This window comes from Rhizophagus irregularis, chromosome 5 (assembly GCF_026210795.1).
Source record: "Rhizophagus irregularis chromosome 5, complete sequence".
NCBI lineage: Eukaryota > Fungi > Glomeromycota > Glomeromycetes > Glomerales > Glomeraceae > Rhizophagus > Rhizophagus irregularis.
Genome location: NC_089433.1, coordinates 5,647,643 through 5,673,176, shown reverse-complemented (window position 1 = coordinate 5,673,176; position 25,534 = coordinate 5,647,643). Strand labels below are relative to the sequence as shown.

Below are 25,534 nucleotides of genomic sequence, written 5' to 3'. Positions count from 1 at the left end.
TCAAAAGCTCAGATGAGGATGATAATGAAGATAAAACTGAGCAAGTCTTTACATCACATAGTGCAAAAAAAAGTAAATGTAATTAAGCGTTGTTTATTACTAATACCATTATTTAATAACTATATCATACATCTATAGACAAGTCTGAGGCGTTAAATGGAATGAAAAGTGTTTTTGAAGTTTGCCAATAGCTAATAACGGAAAGGACGGATATATTAATGATAGCAAATCAGATGTACAATGCTATGAATACATCGCTAGATTCATCTTATGTAAATATGTCTATTATCCTAATGCTGAAATCTGCGACAGTTGTACACGAAGATGAAAAGACGCTTGCTCAGCTTTGGCACGAAGAAATAAAGTGTCTTTTTCTCAGATGCAGAGCGCCACCAGATGTAGCTATTGAGAGACTTGTCAAGAATATCTTTAATTATGACTTGTACAGTAACAATGCAGAAGAAGTCATTGGCCACTCTAAACGCGTTTTAACGGACTTCCGTAGCAAAGTAAATAAAAAAATTGATATAAAAGTCCATGAATTTAAAGAAAGCTGACTAAGAGCAGGACAAAGGACCACGCTAACAACCACAGAAATTGAAGAATTTATGTTTCAAGAGGTTGTTGAGTAGTTGTTATTCAGATATTTAGCGGCTACTAACAAAGCTAAACTTAAAAAATGTGGTATTATGGAACGACTCGTATTATTTGTTGTGAAAGCGTTTAAGGTACATTATGTTAAATATGATGTTAAAACTATCAAGGATCTTGATATGATTACGATGGAATGCAAAGTGCCAAATAGATCTGGTAAAAATATTGCTTCGAGACTTTTGTTAGAATAAAGAAAAATATTGAAAAAATCAGAAAGACAAAAAATATTTTAAATTTTATTATTTATATATTCTTTACGAGCTTTTCAATATTACATTATATGAAATATTCCTTAGCTGGTCTAAACGGAAAACAAAATAACAACGAAATAAGAAAAACAATTGAACTAGCCGAAATGACAAATAATAACACTAGAGTTACTCCAAAAACAAGGACAGAAAGGGAAAAGTCCTACCAAATTCATAACACGTCCCCCAAGAATATTCAAAACAGCAACGCGACCTATACACAAGACACGAACATTCAAAGCAATAACGCGACCTACACAAAAGACGTGAACATTAGGTCCCCACAACAAGAACAAGACGTACACAATTCTAATAGTAACATTAGCGACATTAACACTTTTAACTTAGTACTCATGGGACACAACATTAACGGAATTGGACCTGATGACTTTAAACTCAACATGTTAATGGATTATTGCGTGAATAAAAGAGCAGATATTGTGGGAATAGTTGAAACTAACAAAGACAGAAAATACGGCAAATTCTGGAATAAACAAAATCCGGAATATATCTCATTCTGGACTAACAAAGACAACAAGATCAAGAGATCCGGAGTGTGTATTATAATCAACAAGAAATGGGAAAAACATTTAGGAAAAATTAATAGAATTAGTGCCTACTACATAGAAGCCCGGCTACTACTCAAGAATTGCACACTTATAATAGGCGTCGTATACATGCCACCATCTGACACGGAAATGAAAAACGAATTAACCAATCACATAAAAAACGAATTTATTAACCATAGCAAAAGAATAGATATTATATTTTAATAGGTGACTTGAATATGTATATTGATAAATCGTTGGATTACAGCGGCCCTTCTAAGCTTGGAAAAAAACCCTCTAACATCATCATATGGTTAGATAATACTTTCTTTGTGGATACATTTAGGAAATTAAATCCCAAACAGAAGCTTTACGTGGTCAAATAAAATTACATCAACCAGAATCGATTACATCTGGGCGGATCCTAAACTTGAAACTAGAATAATGAAGAGTCACATATACCAATCAGCAGATATTACAGATAGCGATCACAACATTACGTTCGCAAAGATCTCATTCACAGATATAATAGTTACCAATAATAAAGGGGGTAGAAGAGCAGAGAAAAATACAAAACGTATTGTATACGATTATGAAAACACCACAAATGAACAATGGAATGAATATGAAAACTACCTCAAAAGCCTCTTGGAGAAGCATAAGGCCTTCAGATACATAGAAACTCATGGACGAAGTGAAGACACCTTAAATAAACTATGGGACATTATATGCAAATGTATACAGCAGGCATCACTTAAACACATCCCACACAAAAAGGTAGGAGGTACCAAAACAAACCTCAACAGAAACTATAAAGAAATTGAAGACTCCTCAAAAGAACGTAAGGATCTCCTATACATGAGAAGTATAATGAGAAAATTATATAAGAATGAGTTGAAAGGAGCGGAGTTGCTCAAGGCATCAAAAGGGATCAAAACTTTCAATGAATGATACGGAACAAATATATCTGAGCTTAACAGAAGACACAGATTGGCACACATGGAAATGCGAGACTAGAAATTGGCTGTAGATAGTCAGAAGAGTAATCAAAATGAAAGACAAAGAGTGTAAAGAAGGCAACAATAAAGAGAAGGATAGAAGAAAGGAACAACATGATCACTACAGACCAACGGAAAATGATCAATAACATATTAGACAAGACATACTCAAAAATTAACCTGGACAGAATCCGCATAGTCACGGACACACAGGAAGAAATTCTCTTAAACACTAAAGAGGAAGTCCAAGCAGAAGCAATTAACGCATTTTCATCATTATTCCGTGCGAGAATCACAAATTTGAGAACCTTCCAGAACAATGGAAAACCATATATGAGCCACGAACTGACATCAACCCACAAATATATGATCACCTGGGTGACACACCGACAGAACAAGAATGGAATGAGATGCTCAACACCATGAATGACAGTTCAGCGCCGGGTATATCAAACATAAGTTACAAACTAATAAAAAAAGCGGGTATCGAAGTTAATAAATTATTTAGGCAATACACAGGTTTGTGTTACTACCTACAGAACATACCAATAAAGTGGAAAATATCCCAACTTTATCCGATCCCCAAGACATACGATTGGGATTATAACCTAGCGAGAACGCGTCCGATCCTTTTGATTGAATGTCTACGTAAATGCGCGGTAAAAATCATCACAAAACGCCTCGGAAGTATACTCAGTAGGCATGAAATCTTGAAAGGACCAAATTACGCAGGCCTACCTGGGGAATTGACATCAACTCCACTCACAATGATAAATAGTATCTTGGAAGACGCCCGCGAAGAAAACAAAACAGTATGGATTGTATCTCAAGATATGGCGAAGGCATTTGACAGCGTTGGGATGTTTCCCCTACAAAAAGCCCTAGAAAGAATTAAAATTCCAACTACTATCATCAATTTTATCATAAACATATATAAGGATCGAAAGATAAGAATTATTACGGCTTATGGCTTAACGGATGCTTTCACTGCGCGCGATGGTATCGATCAAGGGGAGGTGATATCGCCCCTAATATGGAGGATTTTTTATGACCCTTTACTCCACAGAATACAGGAGGACGAATCATTAGGTTACTCTATGGAGCTGAAATGGCCGTATAACACAATTTGTAATGAGAAACGGAATGTAAGAATACAAACCGCCGCATCAGCATACGCAGATGATACACAATGGATTGCTAAAAGTAAAAATGAAGCAAGGAAAATAACGTTAATTGCTGATGAGTTTTTTGATATTAATGACATTAAGATAAATGGAGAAAAATCCGAAATTATAGTTGTTAATCCGGAAGATAATAATGAAGAGGAAAGGTTTATCGAGATAGGGAAAAATAGAGATAAAGTAACAGCCAACAAAGGTTCAGTCCCAATACGAATACTAGGAGTATGGTTTAAGGCGGACAAAGGTGACAAGCACACAGAAGGAATAGTGAAAAAGGAAATTTCGACAGTGTTAGGAGCCATCAGACGCAAACATATAACTCACATGCAAGCAATATATATCATCAACACAGTGCTACTCCTAAGACTCGAATACAGGCTGAAGACTACCATTTGGGAAGACAAGAAATACGAAGAAATCTATAAACCAATTATGAAGGTAGTCAAGCACAAAACGCGACTTCCAATTAATTGTCATAACAACATCCTCTTACACTCAGCACAAGGGAATCTGAAAAACCTTTGGAGAAATCAAACAGCCGCGCAAATAACAGAATTTTTAGTAGCTCTAAACTCTCAATCGAAGCAGGCAGATATGCTCAAAATGAGACTAAAAAAAGCGCAACTAACGCTAAACATTACATCATGCATATTAATGACTGACCCTGACGTTACAGTTCCTAACAAGATGTTGAACAATCATGCGTACAACGTAATAAGGAAAGCACATGACTATCTTTTCAAAATTCACCCGTTAGTGGAAAGTGAAGAATGGAATATACCAATAATTGGCCCAGACGTGAGGAATTTCGTATACCAACAGGCGTCAGAGTTGCAAAAAAAGGACAAAGAATTTATTATAAGGAAAGCAGCAGCCCTCTCAATACATGGGGCGCTACAGTTACTAAACCACGACACGTCAAACACGATTACATGGCAACAAATTTGCGACATTAACAAGAGACAAGCAAGAGGTAGGACTCCGAAGTGGTTCACTACGCTATCAGGCCTCATACAACAGTCGACCCAACTAAAAGACCTCTGCAAGACTAACATAGAGCCCTCAAATTCAGAAAGAGAAACAGAAATTGACAGAGAAGCCCTAATTAACATGCAAGCTTTTAAGATGACAAAGAAAATGCCGTCTAAAGATAGTAGGAAAAAGGAGTTTGTGTACACACACCAGGATGGCACACTAGTATGGGGACAAATTATTAAAAAAAACAATAAGACAGGGAAGTTTACAATACAACATTGGGTCAGGAATAGTAATAACCAGAGTGAGGATAGCGGTATGATGCAAAAAGTCATTCAACGTTGTAGTGGCTGTAGACTAAATGATAGAAGAGTCAACAAAGAAAGCTATAACTGCCACTTCAACAGGGACTATTCGGACTTGGCTTGCATTAACAGAATCTTTAGTTGCCAAAATAACTCAGATACCAAAGTTATTAAAGATATTATAGAGACTAGAAAGTGCCCAGGAGACAATGTATTTCAGAACAGATATCCGACCGTATACAAATTCAGGATTATGATACGGCCCTCATCCGAAACACAGTATCAAATGAGGAAGCAAGGACACAACATATAACACTGCTGCACCAATTAAGATCAATATTCAATCCATCTAATACAATTGACATATATACAGATGGCTCGCTAACAGATCGCTTTAATACAAATTTAAACGACTTTACAAAACATATGGGCACAGGTTGGGTAATAATAAATGATAAAAACGAGGTAATATTGGAATGCAGCAGCTCAATTACAGACTGGCCTTCATCTACACGTGCAGAGTTGGGAGCTATTCTATCAGCTATATTGGTTTTACAAACAGGACAGAGAGGCGAATATCTTTACAGATTCTCAAGCCGCGATAGATAGCATCAACCACACAAGAATAAATTTAACAAATGGAAAAAACAAAATTCGAATATGGTGTAAAAGCAACAATTACAGCATAATTAGTAGTATAATTAATCTAATTGACAGCAAACATTTGGAGATAAAGCTAATAAAAGTTAAAGGTCACTCAGGAGTCAAAGGTAATGAAGAAGCAGACAGAGTGGCTAAGAATGACACAGGAAAATCAACGTGCATTACAATTAATGATTCACAACAGAAAGACTTAAAATATGATTTATACTGGGATGGTAAGAGGGTTGACAGACACATCAGGAAATTTATAGATAATTTATGTGGGTCTGCACTAGAGGCATCATGGTCCTTTAATCGTACACACAGAACAATTTTCCAAGATACAACTCACATGATAGAAGAGAAAGTTACTTGGGCAATATTTAAAAAAAACACAGGATTTAACTGCACAACAACAACAGTAAATAACAATTTCATCAAACACTTGAAGCTTACAAACAATCTATTACCAACTTTGGAAATTATGAAAGAAAGAAGATATGATTTATATGGAGATGTAAAGTGCAGGTTATGTCTTGTAGAAAATGAAGATGATGATCATATAATTTATTGCCAGCAACTCAGAGATAAATGGTTAATAATGGCCAACAATACTATAAACAAATGTGAACAAATGCTTAAAGACTTTCTCTCAAAAAAAGAATATATTCAACTAAATCAAGAGGATATACAACAACTACATCTATGGAATAGAAACTTCTTTTGTTCATACAACAGGTTTTAACCAAGAGTTGCCTATCCCATTTGTACATCTAATGTTAAGGAATCTTTTCCCAAAAGGAAGATATAGAGAACTCAGGTCTATTGTCAAATCAGAAAAAGCTACACTAACAATTGCTTCCCTTTTTTTAGAAATGTTTATTACTGAATTTTATAAGGTTATTTGGCAACCACGTTGTGACATAGTTGCAGATTGAGAACGTACAAAAGGAATTAAAAAGCAAGATTTAAGGAAAAAAATATCAGCACAACAACGTATCGTATATGAAAGAATTCCAACCCAGCAAGTGGAAGATGGTACATATGACCTGAAGGGAAGAAAAATTTTTAAATGTGGTGAACAGTTGTCAGTTACTTTAGAAAAAACAAGACAATATATAAATCAATTTATTAAAAATGGAAATAGGGTAATTTGGAAGGCATATAACAATCTCAAATTATATAAATACAAATATAGTTCTTCTTTTTGTTTAGAGGGTAGTGAAAGCATTTACTAAAGCCATATGATGATGATGATCCTATATAATCTGATAGCTACTATGGGAGGATATAGGTGAATTTCATAAGGTGATGGTAGGGCACGGGAGCAATCTTATAGATGGGGGACCAGTTTGGAGTTTTAAACAAATTAATTATACATGTAACAGAACTTTCTGTTTTTTATATAATTAATAAACTCACAAATTGCACTACCTTGCAAAAAAAAAAAAAAAAATATTACATTATATTATATTCTTCAAAAATTACATTTTATACATTTTTTTTAATTATAATTGTCATTTCTTCCGATTTTTTTTTTAAAAAAAATATCTTAAAGCAATTTTCAAATATCATAACATCGTATTAGGTAATCAAGATTATCAATTTCACTATCTATTAATTAATAAGAAAAAAAATGCATAATTTACTTTAAAAAATGGATCCTTTATCGCATCTATACAGTCAACGTGAAGTAGTAAGATATAAACTAAACAAAATTTTTGAAAACAAGTCTAATTAAATATTTTGTTTAAAAAAAAATTTAATATACAGTCAGACCCCCATACAATCACACCCTAAACAGTTACACCTCTTTATAAGAACTCGATTTTGAGAAACGGTTTTAAATACTATCAAATTACCCTTCTATAATTACAATTCAACTATAATTACTATCACCGCATAATCCCAAACAGATATATCATTTCTATTAGTGATTAGATCTTTATTAATCACATCATAATTTCGGCCAAAAACAATTTCGCCCAGAATTACGAAACATATAATTTTTTCTTTCCTTTTTAGGAATTAATATTACATGACATTCCAACACAAAATTGGCAAAAAAATTTTTGTGGAATGGCTATCACCAAAAAAGGAAATATCCGTAGTGATTACATAATTTTATAAATTATAATTTACTAATTTCGGCCAAAATTAAGATATAGTACCTGTATATAAGCACACCCCTATACAATCACTGATTTTATGGGAATCAATTAGGTGACTATATGGGGGTCTGACTATATTGCACTTCTTATCGCCTCTATATAGTTGACGTGAAGAAATAAGGTAGAAACTATTTAAAAAATTGCCACTTGCATGTGACCATAGAGTCATGTGATAGTCACATGCAAGTGGCACCAAAGCTGCTAAATCGGGGGTTTCAGTAAAGTTTGATTGGCTAATCAGAGCAATCATTTATTTGTTTTATAACGCGTATAACTTTATTTCATAATAAAAATATAATAAAATAAAAATTAAGTTTCTTTATTTAACAATTTGAAAATGACTTTCCTTGGAATGTTTTAAGCTAGTTTTTGATCTTTTTTTTTGTTACATTGCATTTCTCTAGGAGTCTGTTTCGTCTCAAAGAGGTACCCCTAAAAAAAATTAATGGAAGAACGTTTCTAAACAAAAAAAAATGAAAAAAATGGAAGAAGCACTCACCCTTCTTCTATTTAGTCCTAGGAGTGTTCCTACAAAAATAAATTATTAGAAGAATGTTAAAAAACGTTCCTAAAATGAAACTAATGAAAAGAGTGAAAAACAAGATTCTCTTCCCTTACCTTTCGTCTTCAGAAGTCCATTTTACCTCCAGGGGGTGTTCCTACAAAAAAAGATTAATAAACGAATGTTAAAAAACGTTCCTAAACAAAACAAATGGAAAATAAAAAAGACTTCCTTCCCTTACCTTTTATGTTCAGGAATCCATTTCACCTTCAGGGGACACCTTCAAGGGTTTTTCTAAGAAAAAAATTAACAAAAGAACGTTAAAAACGTTCTTAAACTAAAACAAGCAAAAAAAAGGAAAAAAAGACTTCCTCCCTTACCTTTCATCTCCAGGGGTCCATTCCGCCTCCAGGAGATGTTCCTACAAAAAATTTTAATAGACATTAGAAAACGTTCTTAAACAAAGCAAACAAAAATTGACTTACCTAGTTGCCTTTCACCCATTTCGCTTCCAAAAGGTTTTTTTACAAAAAAAAAATTAATAAGAAACGTTTTTAAACAAAGCAAATGAAAAATAATGAAGAAACACTTATTTTCGTCCATTTCGTTAAAACGTTTCTAAAGAAAAAAAAAATAAAAAAATAAAATTAAAAAGATCGACACATAGCCAATCGAATTTAATTAATTTTAATAAGTCACGTGGGGTGCGCATATGCGCAGGGGGTCTGGTTCACATTACCGACACACATTTTACCGACAGGTACATTTTACCAACACTTATTTTACTGACACTCTTATTCATTTTACCAACACTTGCAGTATTTATTACTATTTCACTACCCACTTTAGTTATGAAAATTAAAATACAAAAGAATCTTTTTTTTACCATAATATATAAAGTAAAGTTCATTTGTACTTGAAAAATTTTTAATAAACAAATTACAAAAAATTACATATAAATCAAAAACTATTTACTCTTATTTATACATATTTGATAAGCAGACATGTTTAAAATTACAGGTTTTATATATTTAAAATTGTTCTTATAATTTGCTTTTTATTTATTAGTTTAGACCTTTTTTTGTTATTAGTAAGTATTCTAGCTAGAGTATTTCAAAATGCTAATCGAATATAATAACAATAATGTACTCAATCATTTCAAATAATAATAATAGGCAAAATGTATTTGGCGACCCTGTTGCCATGGCGACCCTTTAAGATCGACCAATCAGAATTAGTTTATTTGGTCACATTGGTCACATGTTTATGTGTACACGTATATTACGCTATTACGCGTATTAGTTTATCTGTATATTATGTATCACATACAGTTCTCGAAAAAAGTAATCGGAATTACAAAAAGTGCAAAAAATAAAAATCCAATGATTAAAATCGCTTTAAAATTTCCAAATTTATTGTTAAATGTGTAAATATTATGCATATAAAATTTCAGCCCTTTATCTCATTTCCTCGTCTCTCAATCAATTTTTAATTGAGAAAAAAAAAGTCATTAAAAATTTAAACTATAAAATCCTAAAAATTCTGGTATAGCATTCAAATAGTAGTTTATTAAGGATTGGATGATTATAAAATAAAGCTTACATAATGTTGATTCTAATAAAAAAATTTCACACTTTATCATTTGTTGGCTGTTGAAAAATTTGAAATCAAAGTTTATTTTCCGTATTGATCGGCAACCGTCCCTAACCCTTAATATTAGTTGAAAGGCAAAATTGGATTTAAAATATATAATTATAAAGGATTATAATAAAATCTAATTAATATTAGATAAATAACATTTAATTTATTTGAAAAAATATCAATCCAAATAAGCTTAATGCTTTTAAAATTGAGTTTTATTAATGATTTTTGAGTCAACTTTAATCCAAATTTGCTGAAAAACTGATTAATTAAATGGCAAAAAAAATATTTTAATAAATTAATAAAAGATATTCTTTTATGTTTATAATATTTTATTACAAATATACATGCTGATTATTAAGTGTCTGAGAACAATATCAAATCTTTATAAAATTTACATCCTGCTTAAATTTTTAGCGATATTTTTTTCAAATTAAAAAATCGATTGTGAGACAAAGAAATAAGATAAAAGGCTGAAATTTTATATTTATAACCTTTACACATTTAGCAACAAATATTCGAAATTTGAAGTTATTTTAATCACTGGTTTTTATTTTTTTGCATTTTTTGCAATTCCGATTACTTTTTTTGAGAACTGTATATGTGTTTCACCTTGAAAAAAAAACTCAGAGAAAAAACTCTAACGAGAAAAAAAAGCTATAATATGGAAGAACAAAATTTTGAATTGAAAGCGTTAATGGAATACAATAGTGCAGAAGAATTTTTTGACAGTGATAGGTATATGCTTATAGACTTTAATTAGTCAAAAATAACTTATCTTTACTATCAGTAAACCTAATAATACTATAATACTGCTATTATTATATGCTATTAGTAAAGGCACTAGTAATAAATCTAATAAAAGTTGTGAAGTTTCTGAATCAGAAACTTCAGAAACTTTAGGTTCAGGAACCAATTCTTCAGAAATTACTATATATGTCAGTAAAACTTTTCAAAGTTGGGAATATGTTGAAAAATTCATGCAAAGATACGCTTCTGTTAAAGGACATGGAGTTAGAATTGGTGGCGGTGGAAGAGTGGACAAAAAAACCTGTCAAATATTAAAAAGAACTTATCTTTGCCAGCATGCTGACGAGTCAAAAGCATCAACTTTTTGTAAGGTAAGTTGTTCATGGAAGCTCAATATATGGGCTAAAAAAGATAAAAATTATCTTGAAGTAACGACTTTTAAAGATCAGCATGTTGGACATAAGCTTAGTCCATTAGCAAGTCAGTTTGTTCCAACATTACAAAAATTATCAGAGGAAATTCTTCAAGAAATACGTTTTTTAACAGTAGTAGCTAAGGTTAATGCAACTGTACAATATAGAATAATCAGGAAAAAGTTTAAAACAAGAATATTTCAAACGGACCTTTATAATGCTATTGATAAGTTTCGTCGTGAAGCAATGCCAGGTGAAGAAGACACAGGAACATTGCTAAAAAGACTTTATGATAAAAAGGATGAAGACCCACGATGGGCAATTACAATGAAACTTGATTTGGCTATAGGTTCATTAACTCATCTTTTTTGGATAACTCCTGAGCAGCAGATCTTATGGCTGCATTATCATGACGTAATAATGCATAATAATACGTGTAAACCAATTGTTATAACCGTCCATTGTCTCTTTTTGTTACTCCAGATAATAATCTAAAAACACGAATTGTAGCGCAAGCGATTGTGGATGATGGATCACAATTTTTGTATGAATGGGTTTTTCAATGTGTAAAAGAAGCAACAGGTGTTGCACCAACAGTTTTTGTAACAGATGGCGATCCGGCTGTAAATACCGCTGTGATAATACAATATCCCGATACTTTTCATATGCATTGTATTTGGCATATTAGCCAAAATTTGCCAAAGCAAAGTTAGGTTCAACTTATAATGATTTCATAAAAGATTTTTATAAAGCAAGGAATAGTCTAACGGAAGGACAGTTTTATGAAAGGTATTGATTTATGAAAGGTATTGATCACTTTGTTTTGTCTTTTTATTATATATTGTAATTATACATTTATTCGATAAAGGTGGGATACATTATCACAAAATTATCCAGAATCTAAAGATTACTTAAACAGATCTTTAGGACAGAATCCACAATCATAAGCTCGTGCATTCACTAATAAATATTTTACTGCTGGTGTGCAATCTACTTCTCGTAGTGAAGGTGAAAATTCAACATTAAAACGGCTTTTTAAAAATTCAAGTCTTTCGTTATGTGAATTGTTTGATGCATTAGAAGAGAGGTATCAAGAGGAGAATAATTATTGTGATTTCGTTAGTTGGAAGAAGTCTGTACCACAAATCGGTTCAAAAAATGTGTTTAAATCCATTTTCAGACCTGTTGTAAAACAACTAACCGAATTCGTCTTCCCAAATATTATAAAAAAACAGGAAGAACAAATGGACTTAAGTCTTTGTTATCATGCTGTACAAATTGTATTGAAAAATGCACTTCCTAGAGAAAAGGTAAATAATATTCAAAGTTATAAATATCACTAAAGGTTAACATCAAAAAAAATCTTCAGTTACCAAATTTCTTTTCATAGGAGTTTGTTGAGTTAGAGCATTGCATAATTTGCATTGATAATTTGTTTGACTGTTCACAAGCACAATTGAGTTCATTTCTTGTAGATATTTTCCAAGTTCTTGAAATTTGGGAGGTTAACCATTTGGTTAACCTAAATACATCTCATTTCATATGCCTTTTAGATAATGGTACATTTCTTTGTACGTGTATGGCTTTTAAGACACTTGGATACCCCTGCTGTCATTTTTATCGTGTGATGACTTTAACACCTATTGCAAAATTTCATATCAGTCTTATTAATAACTGTTGGTACAAAGAGTTATTACAAGGAAAAAATATATCAAGTTATGAATTTGTCGTCATTTCAAATTTACCACCAAGAGAGAACCATATACTTCCATTATAATTTCTGAGCTCTGATTCTATAGATGCTATCCAAATGGAATTATCTCAAATAGGAGATATCGAAGTTTCAAAAGTTATCTTAAAAAAACGTAAATTTGGTGAACTTTTTGGCTTAGGAAGGAAAATAATATCAGATGTAATCGAGGATGGTGATGAAGAAACTTATAATGAAGTTCTTAATTTTCTTCAATCAATTCAGCAAAGAAGGCAGAGAATTTTTCATAATAATAACAACGTTAATGTTAATATTGTGGGAATTCAAAATCCTGTTACTCGAATTCCACACAGGTCGAACAGATGTCATTGTCGCAAAATTTGCCTGGAATTTTTCTGGCAAATTAAGAATTATCCCGGTAAATTGGGGTAAATTGTGTTACAATTTTGGGATAATGGAGGACTTACAATTTGGCAAATTTTGTCAAAATCGCGGAATTCCTACAGAATTCCTAATTCAAATGTTGAGAAATTTTTCAGTAAATTATCATTAAATTGTGGGAAATTTTAGGCAAATCTTTAGTAATGATATGCAAACGAAGTGCAAATTGTGGTGAATTTAGTTAAATTTTTAGTAATTTTATGCAAACGTAATGTAAATTGTGGTGAATTTTAGGCAAATTTTTAGTAATGCTATGCAAACGAATGTGCAAATTGTGGTGAATTTTGTTAAAATTTTAGTAATTTTATGTAAACGTAATGCAAATTGTGGTGAATTTAGTTAAATTTTTAGTAATTTTATGTAAACGTAATGCAAATTGTGGTAAATTTAGTCAAATTTTTAGTAATGTAATGTAAACGAAGTGCAAATTGTGGTGAATTTAGTCAAATTTTTAGTAATGTTATGTAAACGAAGTGCAAATTGTGGTGAATTTAGTTAAATTTTTAGTAATGTTATGCAAATGTAATGCAAATTGTGGTAAATTATAGTGAATTTTTAGTAATTTCATGCAAAAGTAATGCAAATTGTGGTAAATTGTAATGTATTTTTAGTAATGTTATATAAATTGTTGAAAATTTAGGTGAATTTTTCAGCAATGTTGTGCAAACGTAATACAAATTGTGGTAAATTTTGCATTTTTTCGGTAAATGTTAGCTAAACTTTTGATAATTTAGTGAAATTTAGGATAATTTCGGACAATTGAGTGAAAATGTTTTACTGATTTTGGACAATTGAGTGTAAACGATATAAATGCAACATTTTCAGAGACAATTTAGTGAAATTTTGGACAATTGAGTGAAATTTAGTAATAATTTTAAACAATTTAGTGTAAACGCCATGACAATTTAAAACACTGTTTTAATAATTTCACATAATTTATTATAATTTTATTTATTAATAAATGTACAATTATTATTATTTAACGATAATCTATGGATAATCTGCACCTCTAATTCATTCATGTATCAAATGTCCAGTGCCAAAGTAAAAGCTGGTGTAAACCTAAAAAAAAAAGAAAAAAATGAAGCGTTAATAAACGTTTCGTTAAAAAAATCAAAATAAAGAAACATTTCAAAGTATATATCTTCAAAATGTTAAATTCTATACGTTCAAGGACCGTTGAACCTAAAAAATAAAAAAACAAAACATTAATATACGTTTCATTGAAAAAATCAAAATAAAGAAACATTTCGAAGTATATAGTACCTTCGAAATGTTAAATTCCATACGTTCAAGGACCGTTGAACCTAAAAAATAAAAAAATGAAACATTAATATACGTTTCGTTAAAAAAATCAAATTAAAGAAACATTTCGAAATATATACCTTTCGAAATGTTGAATTCCATATGTACAAAGACTGCTGAATCTAAAAAATAAAAAAAAAATGAAACGTTAATATATGTTTTGTTAAAAAAAATCAAAATAAAAAAAAATATTTCAAAGTATACCTTCAAAATATTGAATTCCGGTTTGTCCAATGAGCCGCTAAACCTAAAAAAATATAAAAAAAATGAAACATTAATATACGTTTCGTTGAAAAATAAAAAAAAATATTTCGAAGTATACCTTCGAAATGTTTTCCTTTTCCCTTTCGTTTCACCCTTCCCTTTCATCTTCTCCTTCACCTTTCATTTTCGTTCTCAACTTTCTCTTTCGTTTTCTTCTTTCCCTTAAAGAAACAAAGAAAAAAGAAAAAAATTTTAATAAATATAAACAAAATAACAAAATTTCTCTAATTCCCTTTACCATATTACCTTCCACCCAAAGCCCGGTTTGTGAATTCGTTCTGGTGTTCCTACAATAAAAGAAAAAAAAAGTAACGTTTAAAATGTTACTAAAAAAAGCACTAAACTTTCCTCTACCCTATTACCTTTCACATAAACAAAGTCCGGTTCATAATTTCGTCCGGAGTTCCTACAAAAAGAAGAAAGAAACATTAGAAACGTTTCCTTACAAAAAATAATTAAAAAAAAAATTTTTTTTAAAGTTTCGAAGCGAAACGCTTCAAAACTACCATATTTTACCGATTTGGAATATTGGAGCACGGACCTACAAAAAAAAAGAAAAAGAAATGATAAAACGTTTCTAAAAAATCAAAAAAGAAAGAACTCTTCAAACTTTTTCTCCCAAATACCTTCAAGTCCGGTTCGTAAAAATTCATCCGGCAATTCCTACAAAAAAAATAAAAAATAAAAAAAAGAAACGTTAAGAACGTTTCTAAAATGCAAAAAAAAATCGAATTATCTCTCCCTCTTTCTTTAATTACCCAAAGACATTTCGTCCGGCGTTCCTATAAAAGAAAAAAGAAACGTTAGAACGTTTCTTAGTAAAAAACAAAATAAAATCAAGTTTCGCAGCGAGACGCTGCGAAACTTACCATATTTTATCGATTTAGAATATTGGAGCACAGAACCTACAAAAAAAAAGAACGTTAGAAAGTTCCTTTAAAAATCAAAAAAAATAAAAATAAAGTTTCGTAACGAAATATTCGTTACGAAACTTACCATTTTGCCGTTTTAGATCCTTGGAATACCGAAACCTACAAAAAGAATAAAGAACGTTAGTATTTAGTAACGTTCCTTTTAAAAAATAAAAAAAAGAATCGAAGTTTCAAAACGAAACTTTGAAACCTAACCGAAATCCAAGATCAGAAGGAATCCAGAGTGTATCTACAAAAAAAGAAGAAACGTTAGCTAACGTTTCTTAAAAAAATTTAATAAAATTAAGTTTTACAACGCAACGTTGTAAAACTTACCGGTTCGTTTCGATTCCATCATCCAAACATCCAGCGTTCCTACATAAAGAAAAAGGAAACTTAGAAACGTTTCCTTACAAAAATTAAAAAAAAAAATTAAAAAGTTTCGAAGCAAAACGCTTTGAAACTTACCCTTCGGTTTCTCGTTTCCCAAAGCCAAACCATTGAAAATTCTATAAAAAAAATTTAAAGTTTCGAAGCGAAACGCTTTGAAACTTACCATAATTTCAGTTCGTTTCCCAAAGTCAAAACATCGAAAATCCTACAAAAAAGAAAGAAAGGAAACGTTAAAAACGTTTCCTTACAACAAAGAATTAAAAAAAAAATTTAAAATTTAAAAAAGTTTTGAAGCGTTTCACTTCGAAACTTACCATTGTTTTTCTGAAAGACGGTTTCGGGAAGGGGAAAGGGAATGGGAAAGGAGTGGGAGAAAAAAGGGAAGGGGGAAGGGTGGAGGAAGAGGAAGGGGAAGAAGGAGGAGAAAGAGGGAAGGTGAAGGTAAAAGAAAGAGGGAAGGAGAAGGCGAAAGAAAAAAGAGGGAAGGGGAAGGGTAAAAAAAAAGAGGGAAGGGGAAGGTGAGAGAAAGAAGAAAGGGGAAGGTGAAAGAAAGAGGGAAGGGGAAGGTGAAAGAAAGAGGGAAGGTGAAGGTGAGAGAAAGAGAGAAGGGGAAGGGCGAAAGAAAGAAGAGGTAAAGGCCGTGAGAAAAAAAAAATTAAGCTTTTGCTAAAAAAAAGCTTAATTTTTTTTTTCGTTATACCGCAGCTTTACCTTCCTTTGGTTCAGAATCCCAGTCAACTTCTGGTTCTGTGTCAGGTTCTGAGATAGGTTGCTCTTCGGAAGCCGGTTCTAAATTAGATTTATCAACAGATGCAGAAGATTCTGCGAAAGACTCGGGTTGTTGCTCAGGAGCTGGGGTTGTGGTTATAGGATCTGAGTCAGATAGCAAGTCATCTAAAACGTCGTAGTCATCATCAGCTTCAAATGCAGGTTCCTCAGCAGGCGGCTCATCTTCTTGATCAGGTTCCTCATCAGATAGATAACAGTCTGAGAAACTGTCTATAATTTCATCAGTGTCTGACTCTATGGGAGCTGGAGGTTCTTCAGGAATAGGGTCCTTATTGATGACAGGTGCTGGTTTTACCTTCAAGCAATCGGGCTTGGATGGTACTGGTGGTGGAGTCTTTTTGGAAACTGGTTGTTCTTTAGTAGGTTTTTCTTCAACAAGTTTCTCAACAACTAGCTCCACTTCCTCTTGATCTACCTGTACATTCTGTATGTCTTGTGTCTCCTGGATTACTCTACTAAAATTCTTTTCGATTTTTGCTTTATCTAGTATGTAATAGTTTATTCAAGCACCTGAACGTCTTGGTCGAGTTTTAGGAATGAATTGCTTAATCTCCATACCAAACTTATTATCACTAAGTGTTTTGTTTTCACCCTTCTCACTGCACCAATTCTGGTAAGTGCTATGGAAATTTGTACAAGGGATTTCAAGTGTATCACAATTGTTGGGGCACATCATTTCAAGGTAATATTGTATGAAACGCTGGGGATTTGGAATACTTGCTTTGATTAGCTCCTGTTTCATTTGAGTATCAGAAATAGATCGGGGATTGAAGATAGTTAAGTCTCGGCTAAGTAAATAGGACATAAAGGAACTGGCTGTATCTGGATTTCTAATACTTTTACTAGAGAACTGAAGTATTCTTGATTGTTTTTATATTTGGCTGATACATTGAGGGCTACAAATCTTTCATCATTTCATTTCATGCGGATTGGCATAGCATGATTACTTAGGATCGTAGCCAGCAAAGTCATCAATAATCTTGCATCTATTCCTTTTTCCTCAATAGAGATGTAAGGCCCAGTGATTAAACTCTTAAGTCAGTTATTTGCTCCATGCCATTCCTTACCTGTCATATCACATTCATTGAGGATGATGAGTTTTTTGGCACGAACAGCTGCATTGAACCTTCCCATTACATCTTCAAGACGGGTAGTGGAGAGGAAGTTTTCACGACCAATAATATGTTCTCTGATAAAATCAGTTAAGATATTCTTACCACATCTGGGAGGACTGCGCATAATAATTGCTGTACCAGGTTTTTTGTCTGGATTTTGAACCAGAAATGCGAGCCAGTTAAGGATGTATATGGTTAACTGCTTGTCCTCTGCACACCATACCTCATGAACATGTCGAATAATTGGATTAATTAGGTTTGGTTTGATGTGCTCAGCAGGTTAAGCCCTGAAACCTAGAAAGAGATTGAAGAATTCAGGATTATACTTTGGTGCATTTGGGGGATAAGGCATGAAGTTTACATCTGTATAACAGATCTTTGTGACTGAGGCTTGGATAAGAAGGTCCTTTAACTTGGTGGATGTAATCATATCATTGTCTTCTCTTGCATCTGACCGAATACTTACCTTGTGCTTAGTAGAAATTCCCTTGAGATCTGTAGCAATCTCAAAGTATATGCTTTCATTATAAGCCTTTTTTTTTCTGATCCACATGCCAGACTTCGTGGTGATGAAAGCCACAGAAGCTGAGATTGCTGAATTGACGCTTTCTTTTGTGTGTGTACCTATACACTTTTTAAGAAGGTCATCGTAGAAAAAACGGTTGTTAGGGTTAAAGATTGCTGGAACTTGGGCAGTCATTTTTTGTTCTATCAAATCGAGTACTAATTTATAGTTACCTAATCTTCAATTGCCGAATATTTTTTCCAAAGATCTGCACTCCTACCTGGTTACCCTCCTGTAGTCCTGTAGTCCTGCGGTCCTCCGGTCATACCCGGTTATCTTCTAGGGGTAAAAAAAAACTATAAACCACAAACCTTTACGACTGCTCTAAATCTTCCTTTTCCCCTTTTCAATCCACATATATCTGAAATCCACACCGCTCAAGAGCCCACCTTACCATACCATGCTCTTTTCTAGCTTCCGATAACTCTTTACAAGCCTTTCGATATGCCTTCCATTTAAGCTTCTCTAGGTTCACAATTTCTAATACCCTCCCCTCATATAATTGACCAAGAGCATCCCCGCTTTTTCTTTTTTCCTTTTTTTCATCGCCCTGTCGTATACCTCCTCGGCTTTTTTATGCCGCTTCCAGAGTACTTGTTCAGCTTCGGCTCTCCAGATTGGGCTGACTTCTAAAAGATGTGGCCTGAAATTGCTACTTGGAATGCGTTCCAGGATATGGCCTACAAGTTCAGGAATTGCTGATACTGCATGCGGGATTTGACAGCTTTTTAGGATTTCCCTATTGATATCCATAAGATCAGGGACTGTGCAGCCGAAGATTATTGCTAACTTTTCTGCAGTATACATATTGTTTGTCCTTATATATTACTTATGGTATACCCATTGTTCAATTACTTATTTTTTCTGACGGGACAAGTGGCCATAGTTCGGTGGTCATAGTTTGGCGGTCATAGTTCGGTGTTCCAGGTAAGTAGATAAAGGGTGGTCATAGTTCGGCGGTCAGTAGTTCGGTGTTCCAGGTAAGTAGATAAAGGGTGGTCATAGTTCGGCGGTCATAGTTCGGTGGTCATAGTTCGGTAGCATAGTTCAGTGTTCCAGGTAAGTAGATAAAAGGTGGTCATAGCTTAAATCGGGTTTTGGAGCCTAAGAAGCTAACTAAGGTAGCCATAGTATTATCATAAGTTTTCGAACTGTGGTTAGTACTATAACCAGATATTCTGTCTGATTTTGGCTTTATTCGTGTTTTTATCCACTTTTTAGTAGTCTGGTCATAGTGGTCATAGTGGTCATAGTAGTTTTATATATAAGAAAAAATGGAGAAAAAAAAAGGAGTTGGAAAGTAGTGTGACCAGCCATGACCACTGTGGCCATGGTGGTAGTATATATGGGGATGCCTGAGCCCCGTAGGGGCCATATAGGTACTGTGACGGGTCGTAGACCCGGAGGTGGGTGGTGTTTGCACCTCCCACATCCAGCCCGATGACAGAGGTTGAAGCTGTGAGTGAGTCATTGTTTAAAAGGTAGATAACCAGGCTGTAAATAAAGTGTCATTAAACAGATCGTTGCACATCGTATGGGTGTAAGATGGTGGTAATGAGATGGGAAAAAAATAATCATCCCAAAATTGAAACTCATCGTGATTTATATTAAATAGATATTGAATCCTTTTCCTGGTAATTTGATTTCTGTGATACAGCAAACTGTAGCGATTGTCTTGTTTGAGTTGTGATTCTATTATAATCGCAAGTGAGTTTTTGAACAACTTTGCGACTCAACGTTGATGTCGTTGAAGTCTTTCATTTTGTTGACGTCTGACTGAAGCGTGGTGACTGAAGTTTGTGTTGAAGTTAAAGAGTTCTTTACGATACATGGAAGTACTCTTGAGACGGTTTGGATGTCTAGCATTATATGCCATATAACGTATACAGTATGAGGTACCTTGTCTGTTGGAACGAATTTCTTTAATTGTTTTATCATTCCATCATTTGAAGAGAAATGCCGCGTGATGTAATTTATGAGGTTTCTTAATCTTGTGATTATTCCAAGATTGTAAGTTGTCAGTGGTTGGAGTATCTAATTCTGAAGACCGAATGGTTAATGAAGGTTTAAGTATTTTAGTAAAGCTGTATCGTTCCAAGTGTATCTGATGATTAATACAAGCACGTCTTAAATTGAACATGATAAATGGTGTAGGAACGGCGCACGTAGAATGAATTTGATTAGAAAGATTTTGTCAGGTGATATGATTACACGAGACATAAATCCCAAAGTAAAAATGATAACGTTTGTATGAAAAATTAAAAAATGTTTTTGTTAGTGTTCCAAAAAAAATCTGATCTGATTCGTATCCGTGGATCTGATCTGAAACGGATTGGATCGGATTAGCTTTTTATGATCTGTGATCCGATCTGAATCAAAAAAATTTGATCTGTTTCAGATCGAATCGGATCAGATCAGTTATTCATTCAAATCGGATCGGATCGAATCAGATTCGAACGGATTCAGATCAGATCTAAATCAGATCCAAATCTTAGAAAATAAAAAATGTTTTGCGCAACATTTTTTATTAAGACAATAAAAAACCGTTGTGAAATGGTTATTTTTAGTTAAATAAACCATTTCGCAACAGTTTATATTAAAATAATTTAAAAAACTGTTGCGCAACGGGTTTTTTTAGTTAAATAAACTGTTTCGCAACAGTTTATATTAAAATATTTTAAAAAACCGTTGTGAAACGGTTCTTTTTAATTAAATAAACTGTTGCGAAATGGTTCTTTTTAATTAAATAAACTGTTGCGAAACGGTTCTTTTTAATTAAATAAACCGTTTCGCAACGGTTTATATTAAAACAATTTAAAAACCGTTGCGCAACGGTTCTTTTTAGTTAAATAAACCATTTCGCAACGGTTTATACTAAAACAATTTAAAAAACCGTTGCGAAACAGTTCTTTTTAGTTAAATAAACCATTTCGCAACGGTTTATATTAAAATCATTAAAAAAACCATTGCGAAATGGTTTTTTTAGTTAAATAAACCATTTCGCAACAGTTTACATTAAAATCATTAAAAAAACATTGCGAAACAGTTCTTTTTAATTAAATAAACCGTTTCGCAATGGTTTACATTAAAATATTTTAAAAAACCGTTGCGAAATGGTTCTTTTTAATTAAATAAAATGTTGCGAAACGGTTCTTTTTAATTAAATAAACTGTTGCGAAATGGTTCTTTTTAATTAAATAAACTGTTGCGAAATGGTTCTTTTTAATTAAATAAACTGTTGCGAAATGGTTCTTTTTAATTAAATAAACCGTTGCGAAATGGTTCTTTTTAATTAAATAAACCGTTGCGAAGTGGTTCTTTTTAATTAAATAAACCATTGCGAAACGGTTCTTTTTAATTAAATAAACCATTGCGAAACGGTTCTTTTAATTAAATAAACCGTTGCGAAATGGTTCTTTTTAATTAAATAAACAATTGCGAAATGGTTCTTTTTAATTAAATAAACCGTTGTAAAATGGTTCTTTTTAATTAAATAAACCATTTCGCAACGGTTTATATTGAAACAATTAAAAGAACTGTTGCGAAACGTTTTTTTTAGTTAAATAAACTGTTTCGCAACGGTTTACATTAAAATATTTTAAAAAACCGTTGCAAAACGGTTTTTTTTAATTAAATAAACCGTTTCGCAACAGCATATGGGCCGATCCTTGGAATCTAATTTTTTACACAAAAATAATTTTATTAAAGCAAATATAAATTATCATTTATATAAGAATAATAAATTTATACTAGGTAATGCAAAAAAAACTAATTAATTATATAATTTTTAATTTTTTTTTAATATAAGATATCATTAAAATTTAAAAGATCAAATATAACTCTCATGACAAAATCATTGATAATTCTTCGTAGAAATAAGCTATACAAATAAATTTACATTCATTTGAAAGAGAAAATCGAGATCTATCTAATGAATCTAAAATCAAGTGAATTGAATCACTAGTTGTTCAGTAATCACGTTCAGTATATTTATTGAATTTTATCTAAATTTGATCATTAATTACTTCACATGTAGTGATTCAATTTGAATGAACTTTGCTCCCTAAGGTGATGCCAACTTTTATCTTTAAAATAAATTTAAAATAATTCGTTTAATATATGTAGATGTTTAGGAATCATCAATTATATTATTAATATAAAATTTTATAAGTTTGATAAAATCTGATATAAAAAAATTTATTAAATACCTGTAGATGCAAGCTACACGAATGAAATTATATTCATTTGAAAGAGAAAATTGAGGTCTATCTAATAAGCCTAAAATCGAATGAATTGAATCACTGGATTGTGAATAATTACGTCTAATATATTTATTTTTAATTTTTAAATTTGATTTGACTTTGATCGTTAATTACGCCTCATCCAGTGATCCAATTTTCCTGATCTTTGATTCTTACGATAGAGCAAATTCTCAGCTTTCAAATGAATGTAAAATGATGACGTTAGCATATCTCCAGGAATAATAATGCACGATTTTGTCACCTGCATAAAGTCCGATCTGAAAATTTTATTTCTTACCAAAAAATGCTTTCATAAGAGAATCCCAAATTCTTTTACTTTATTTAAAAGATTTTATTTGCCATTTAAGGATTTTAGTAGAATAAATCTAATAAAATAATTTTAAAAGATAAAAAACAAATATATAATTAGTTATTTTGAAAAAAAAGAATATCTTATTATTCATTTTACAACTATTTTACATCATAATTATTTTTTATTTGCATGTATTTTTTACAAAGAAAAAACAATAAATTAAAGCTAAAAATTATGAAAAAATATGTCTTATCTATGTATATAAAATATTAAGTTTTTTCTTTTACTTACCACTTAAAAATAACTGCTATATTTGCTTATAAACTTTTTTGTCATATTTAATAAAAGTGAATAGAAAAATGATGGAAAAGTGATGGGCAGTGATGGGAAAAAAGAAGTGGTTATTACCGTTATTTTTGAATATTGATTAAAAAAATTTTTTTATTTTTTATTAAATATGAGTTACGTAAATATGTAACACATATTTAATTTAGATTTGTGTAATGTTAATCTTACTAAAATATTAAATTTTTATAAAAATCTTAATTTAGACTAATTCCAAAAATTGGCACATATGGTTTATATTAAAACAATTAAAAGAACCGTTGCGAAACAGTTCTTTTTAGTTAAATAAACCGTTTCACAACGGTTTATATTAAAATCGTTAAAAAAACCATTGCAAAACGGTTTTTTTAGTTAAATAAACCGTTTTGCAACAGTTTATATTAAAACAATTAAAAAAACTGTTGCAAAATGGTTCTTTTTAATTAAATAAACCATTTCGCAACAGTTTATATTAAAATCGTTAAAAAAACTGTTGCGAAACGGTTTTTTTAGTTAAATAAACCATTTCGCAACAGTTTTTATTAAATTCGTTAAAAAACCGTTTTGCAACAGTTTTTATTAAATTCGTTAAAAAACCATTTCACACCAGTTTTTTTTCGTTTAAATTGAAATAAAAAATGTTTCGCAACGTTTTTTATTAAATAAATCTTTAAAAAAATGTTGCAAAATGTTTTTTAACTTCTGATTCAGATTGGATTCGGACTGGATCGGTTTTATCTGAATTGGATTTAGACCGAATCGAATCAAGCTCATTTCGGATTCAGATTGGATCGGATCCAATTATTTTTGATCTGAATTCGGATCGGATCAAATCCAACTTTTTTTGATCCGAATTTGGATCAGATTGGATTCATCTCAAATCCGATCTGATTCGATCCGTTCGGAACACTAGTTTTTGTAGAGGTATTTCAGCGTTGTGTATTGTTACCACGAGATTTTATCATATCAATTCTATCCAGTAATTTTGACCGGATAAGTTGAAAATATTTTGTTTATGCGTCAGAAAATAACATATTGATGAGAAAAAAAATGAGTCAGCATTGTGCTCACTTGGAGTTTGATGTTAGGTAAAAGGCTCATGGAGTTATAGCTAATCGGGGTTGATTTTATGTGGTAATCATTTGTGTAAATCTTGAGGTGAATATCATTGGTGCTTTGCGGTTGATCTGCAAACTCAAAAAAGAAACTTTTTAATCGGTTGATCTCATAAATCTTGTTACTGCCTGCTCGATTAGGACAGGTCACGTGAAATTTTTTGAAAGAAATGAGAAAAGAATTTTTTAATTTTTTTTGAGGTGTCGAAAGAGAAAAAACGTTAGCTGAACTGCGTGGTTCAGCCTTAAGGAAAGCAGGTTGTATTTCGACCTGCATCTCTCTCAAGGACTAAATAACTGAGGGTTATAAGAGGAGGACTTTCCGTTAAGGCCACCCCGTGGTCCTAGTTCCTCTTTAAAACAGTGTGTGAAAATAAGTGTCTACTGCAGATTTATAGTAAAAAAAACAGAAAGGGGAGAGAGTTTTTTTCAACATCCATATCCCATATTAATATAGGTGGCAAGTAGGATTCATCCGGATTGTAACACTAATGTGATGTTACACAAATTTCCAAAAAGGAAAATTTATTTTTTTATTACACATGATTCCAAAAAGGAAATTCCCATGCCAATTATTTAATTTTGGCCGGTAGGAGAAAATTAAACCATTATTTAATTTTAAATAAAGTAATAAAAAAGCAAAAATTTTTTAACAATTCAAAAGAAAATAGCTAAAACATTAGAATTACATTATTTAAATAAAGTTTTATATTAAAAAAATTACACAATCTATAAATATTTTAAATGAGATTTGGAATGGGATTTGGGATTTGGGATGGGATGGGATTGGGACTGGTTTGGGATTGGAATGGGTATGGGATTTGGGATTTGGAATGGGATGGGATGGGATCGGATATGGGATTTTGAATGGGTGGGCCAAAATTATCTTGATTCTGGCCGAATTTATAATGTTGGCCAAATTTAGTTAAAATCGAAAATTTTCATATTATATGGTCTAACATGAGCTTTATATATCTTCATAACCTAATAAAGTTGATTATTTTGCTAAATTACACCTA

The 25,534-nt window shown here is 31.8% G+C and overlaps 4 protein-coding genes across 4 annotated transcripts; 1 reads left to right on the top strand and 3 right to left on the bottom strand.

Moving 5' to 3' along the window:
* Window positions 1-1,894: 1,894 nt before the first annotated feature.
* Window positions 1,895-2,401, top strand: OCT59_025750 (uncharacterized protein; the record flags this gene model as incomplete). The annotated part of the gene is made up of 1 exon (XM_066140752.1): window positions 1,895-2,401. One exon carries the CDS (start codon window positions 1,895-1,897, stop codon window positions 2,399-2,401), a length of 507 nt encoding a protein of 168 aa, XP_065992279.1.
* An 11,804-nt stretch (window positions 2,402-14,205) lies between these two features.
* Window positions 14,206-16,370, bottom strand: OCT59_025749 (uncharacterized protein; the record flags this gene model as incomplete). Its single annotated transcript, XM_066140738.1, has 15 exons — window positions 14,206-14,242; window positions 14,447-14,487; window positions 14,566-14,607; window positions 14,690-14,732; window positions 14,867-14,910; window positions 14,996-15,036; window positions 15,112-15,155; window positions 15,266-15,290; window positions 15,508-15,531; window positions 15,619-15,654; window positions 15,746-15,780; window positions 15,997-16,035; window positions 16,129-16,169; window positions 16,217-16,258; window positions 16,368-16,370. The coding sequence occupies 15 exons, from the start codon at window positions 16,368-16,370 to the stop codon at window positions 14,206-14,208; spliced, it is 537 nt and encodes a 178-aa protein (XP_065992278.1).
* A 377-nt stretch (window positions 16,371-16,747) lies between these two features.
* OCT59_025748 (uncharacterized protein) lies at window positions 16,748-17,584 on the bottom strand (the record flags this gene model as incomplete). Its single annotated transcript, XM_066140734.1, has 2 exons — window positions 16,748-17,325; window positions 17,401-17,584. 2 exons carry the CDS (start codon window positions 17,582-17,584, stop codon window positions 16,748-16,750), a joined length of 762 nt encoding a protein of 253 aa, XP_065992277.1.
* A 653-nt stretch (window positions 17,585-18,237) lies between these two features.
* On the bottom strand, window positions 18,238-18,657 carry OCT59_025747 (uncharacterized protein; the record flags this gene model as incomplete). Its single annotated transcript, XM_066140724.1, has 1 exon — window positions 18,238-18,657. The coding sequence occupies one exon, from the start codon at window positions 18,655-18,657 to the stop codon at window positions 18,238-18,240; it is 420 nt and encodes a 139-aa protein (XP_065992276.1).
* Between the last annotated feature and the right edge of the window lie 6,877 nt (window positions 18,658-25,534).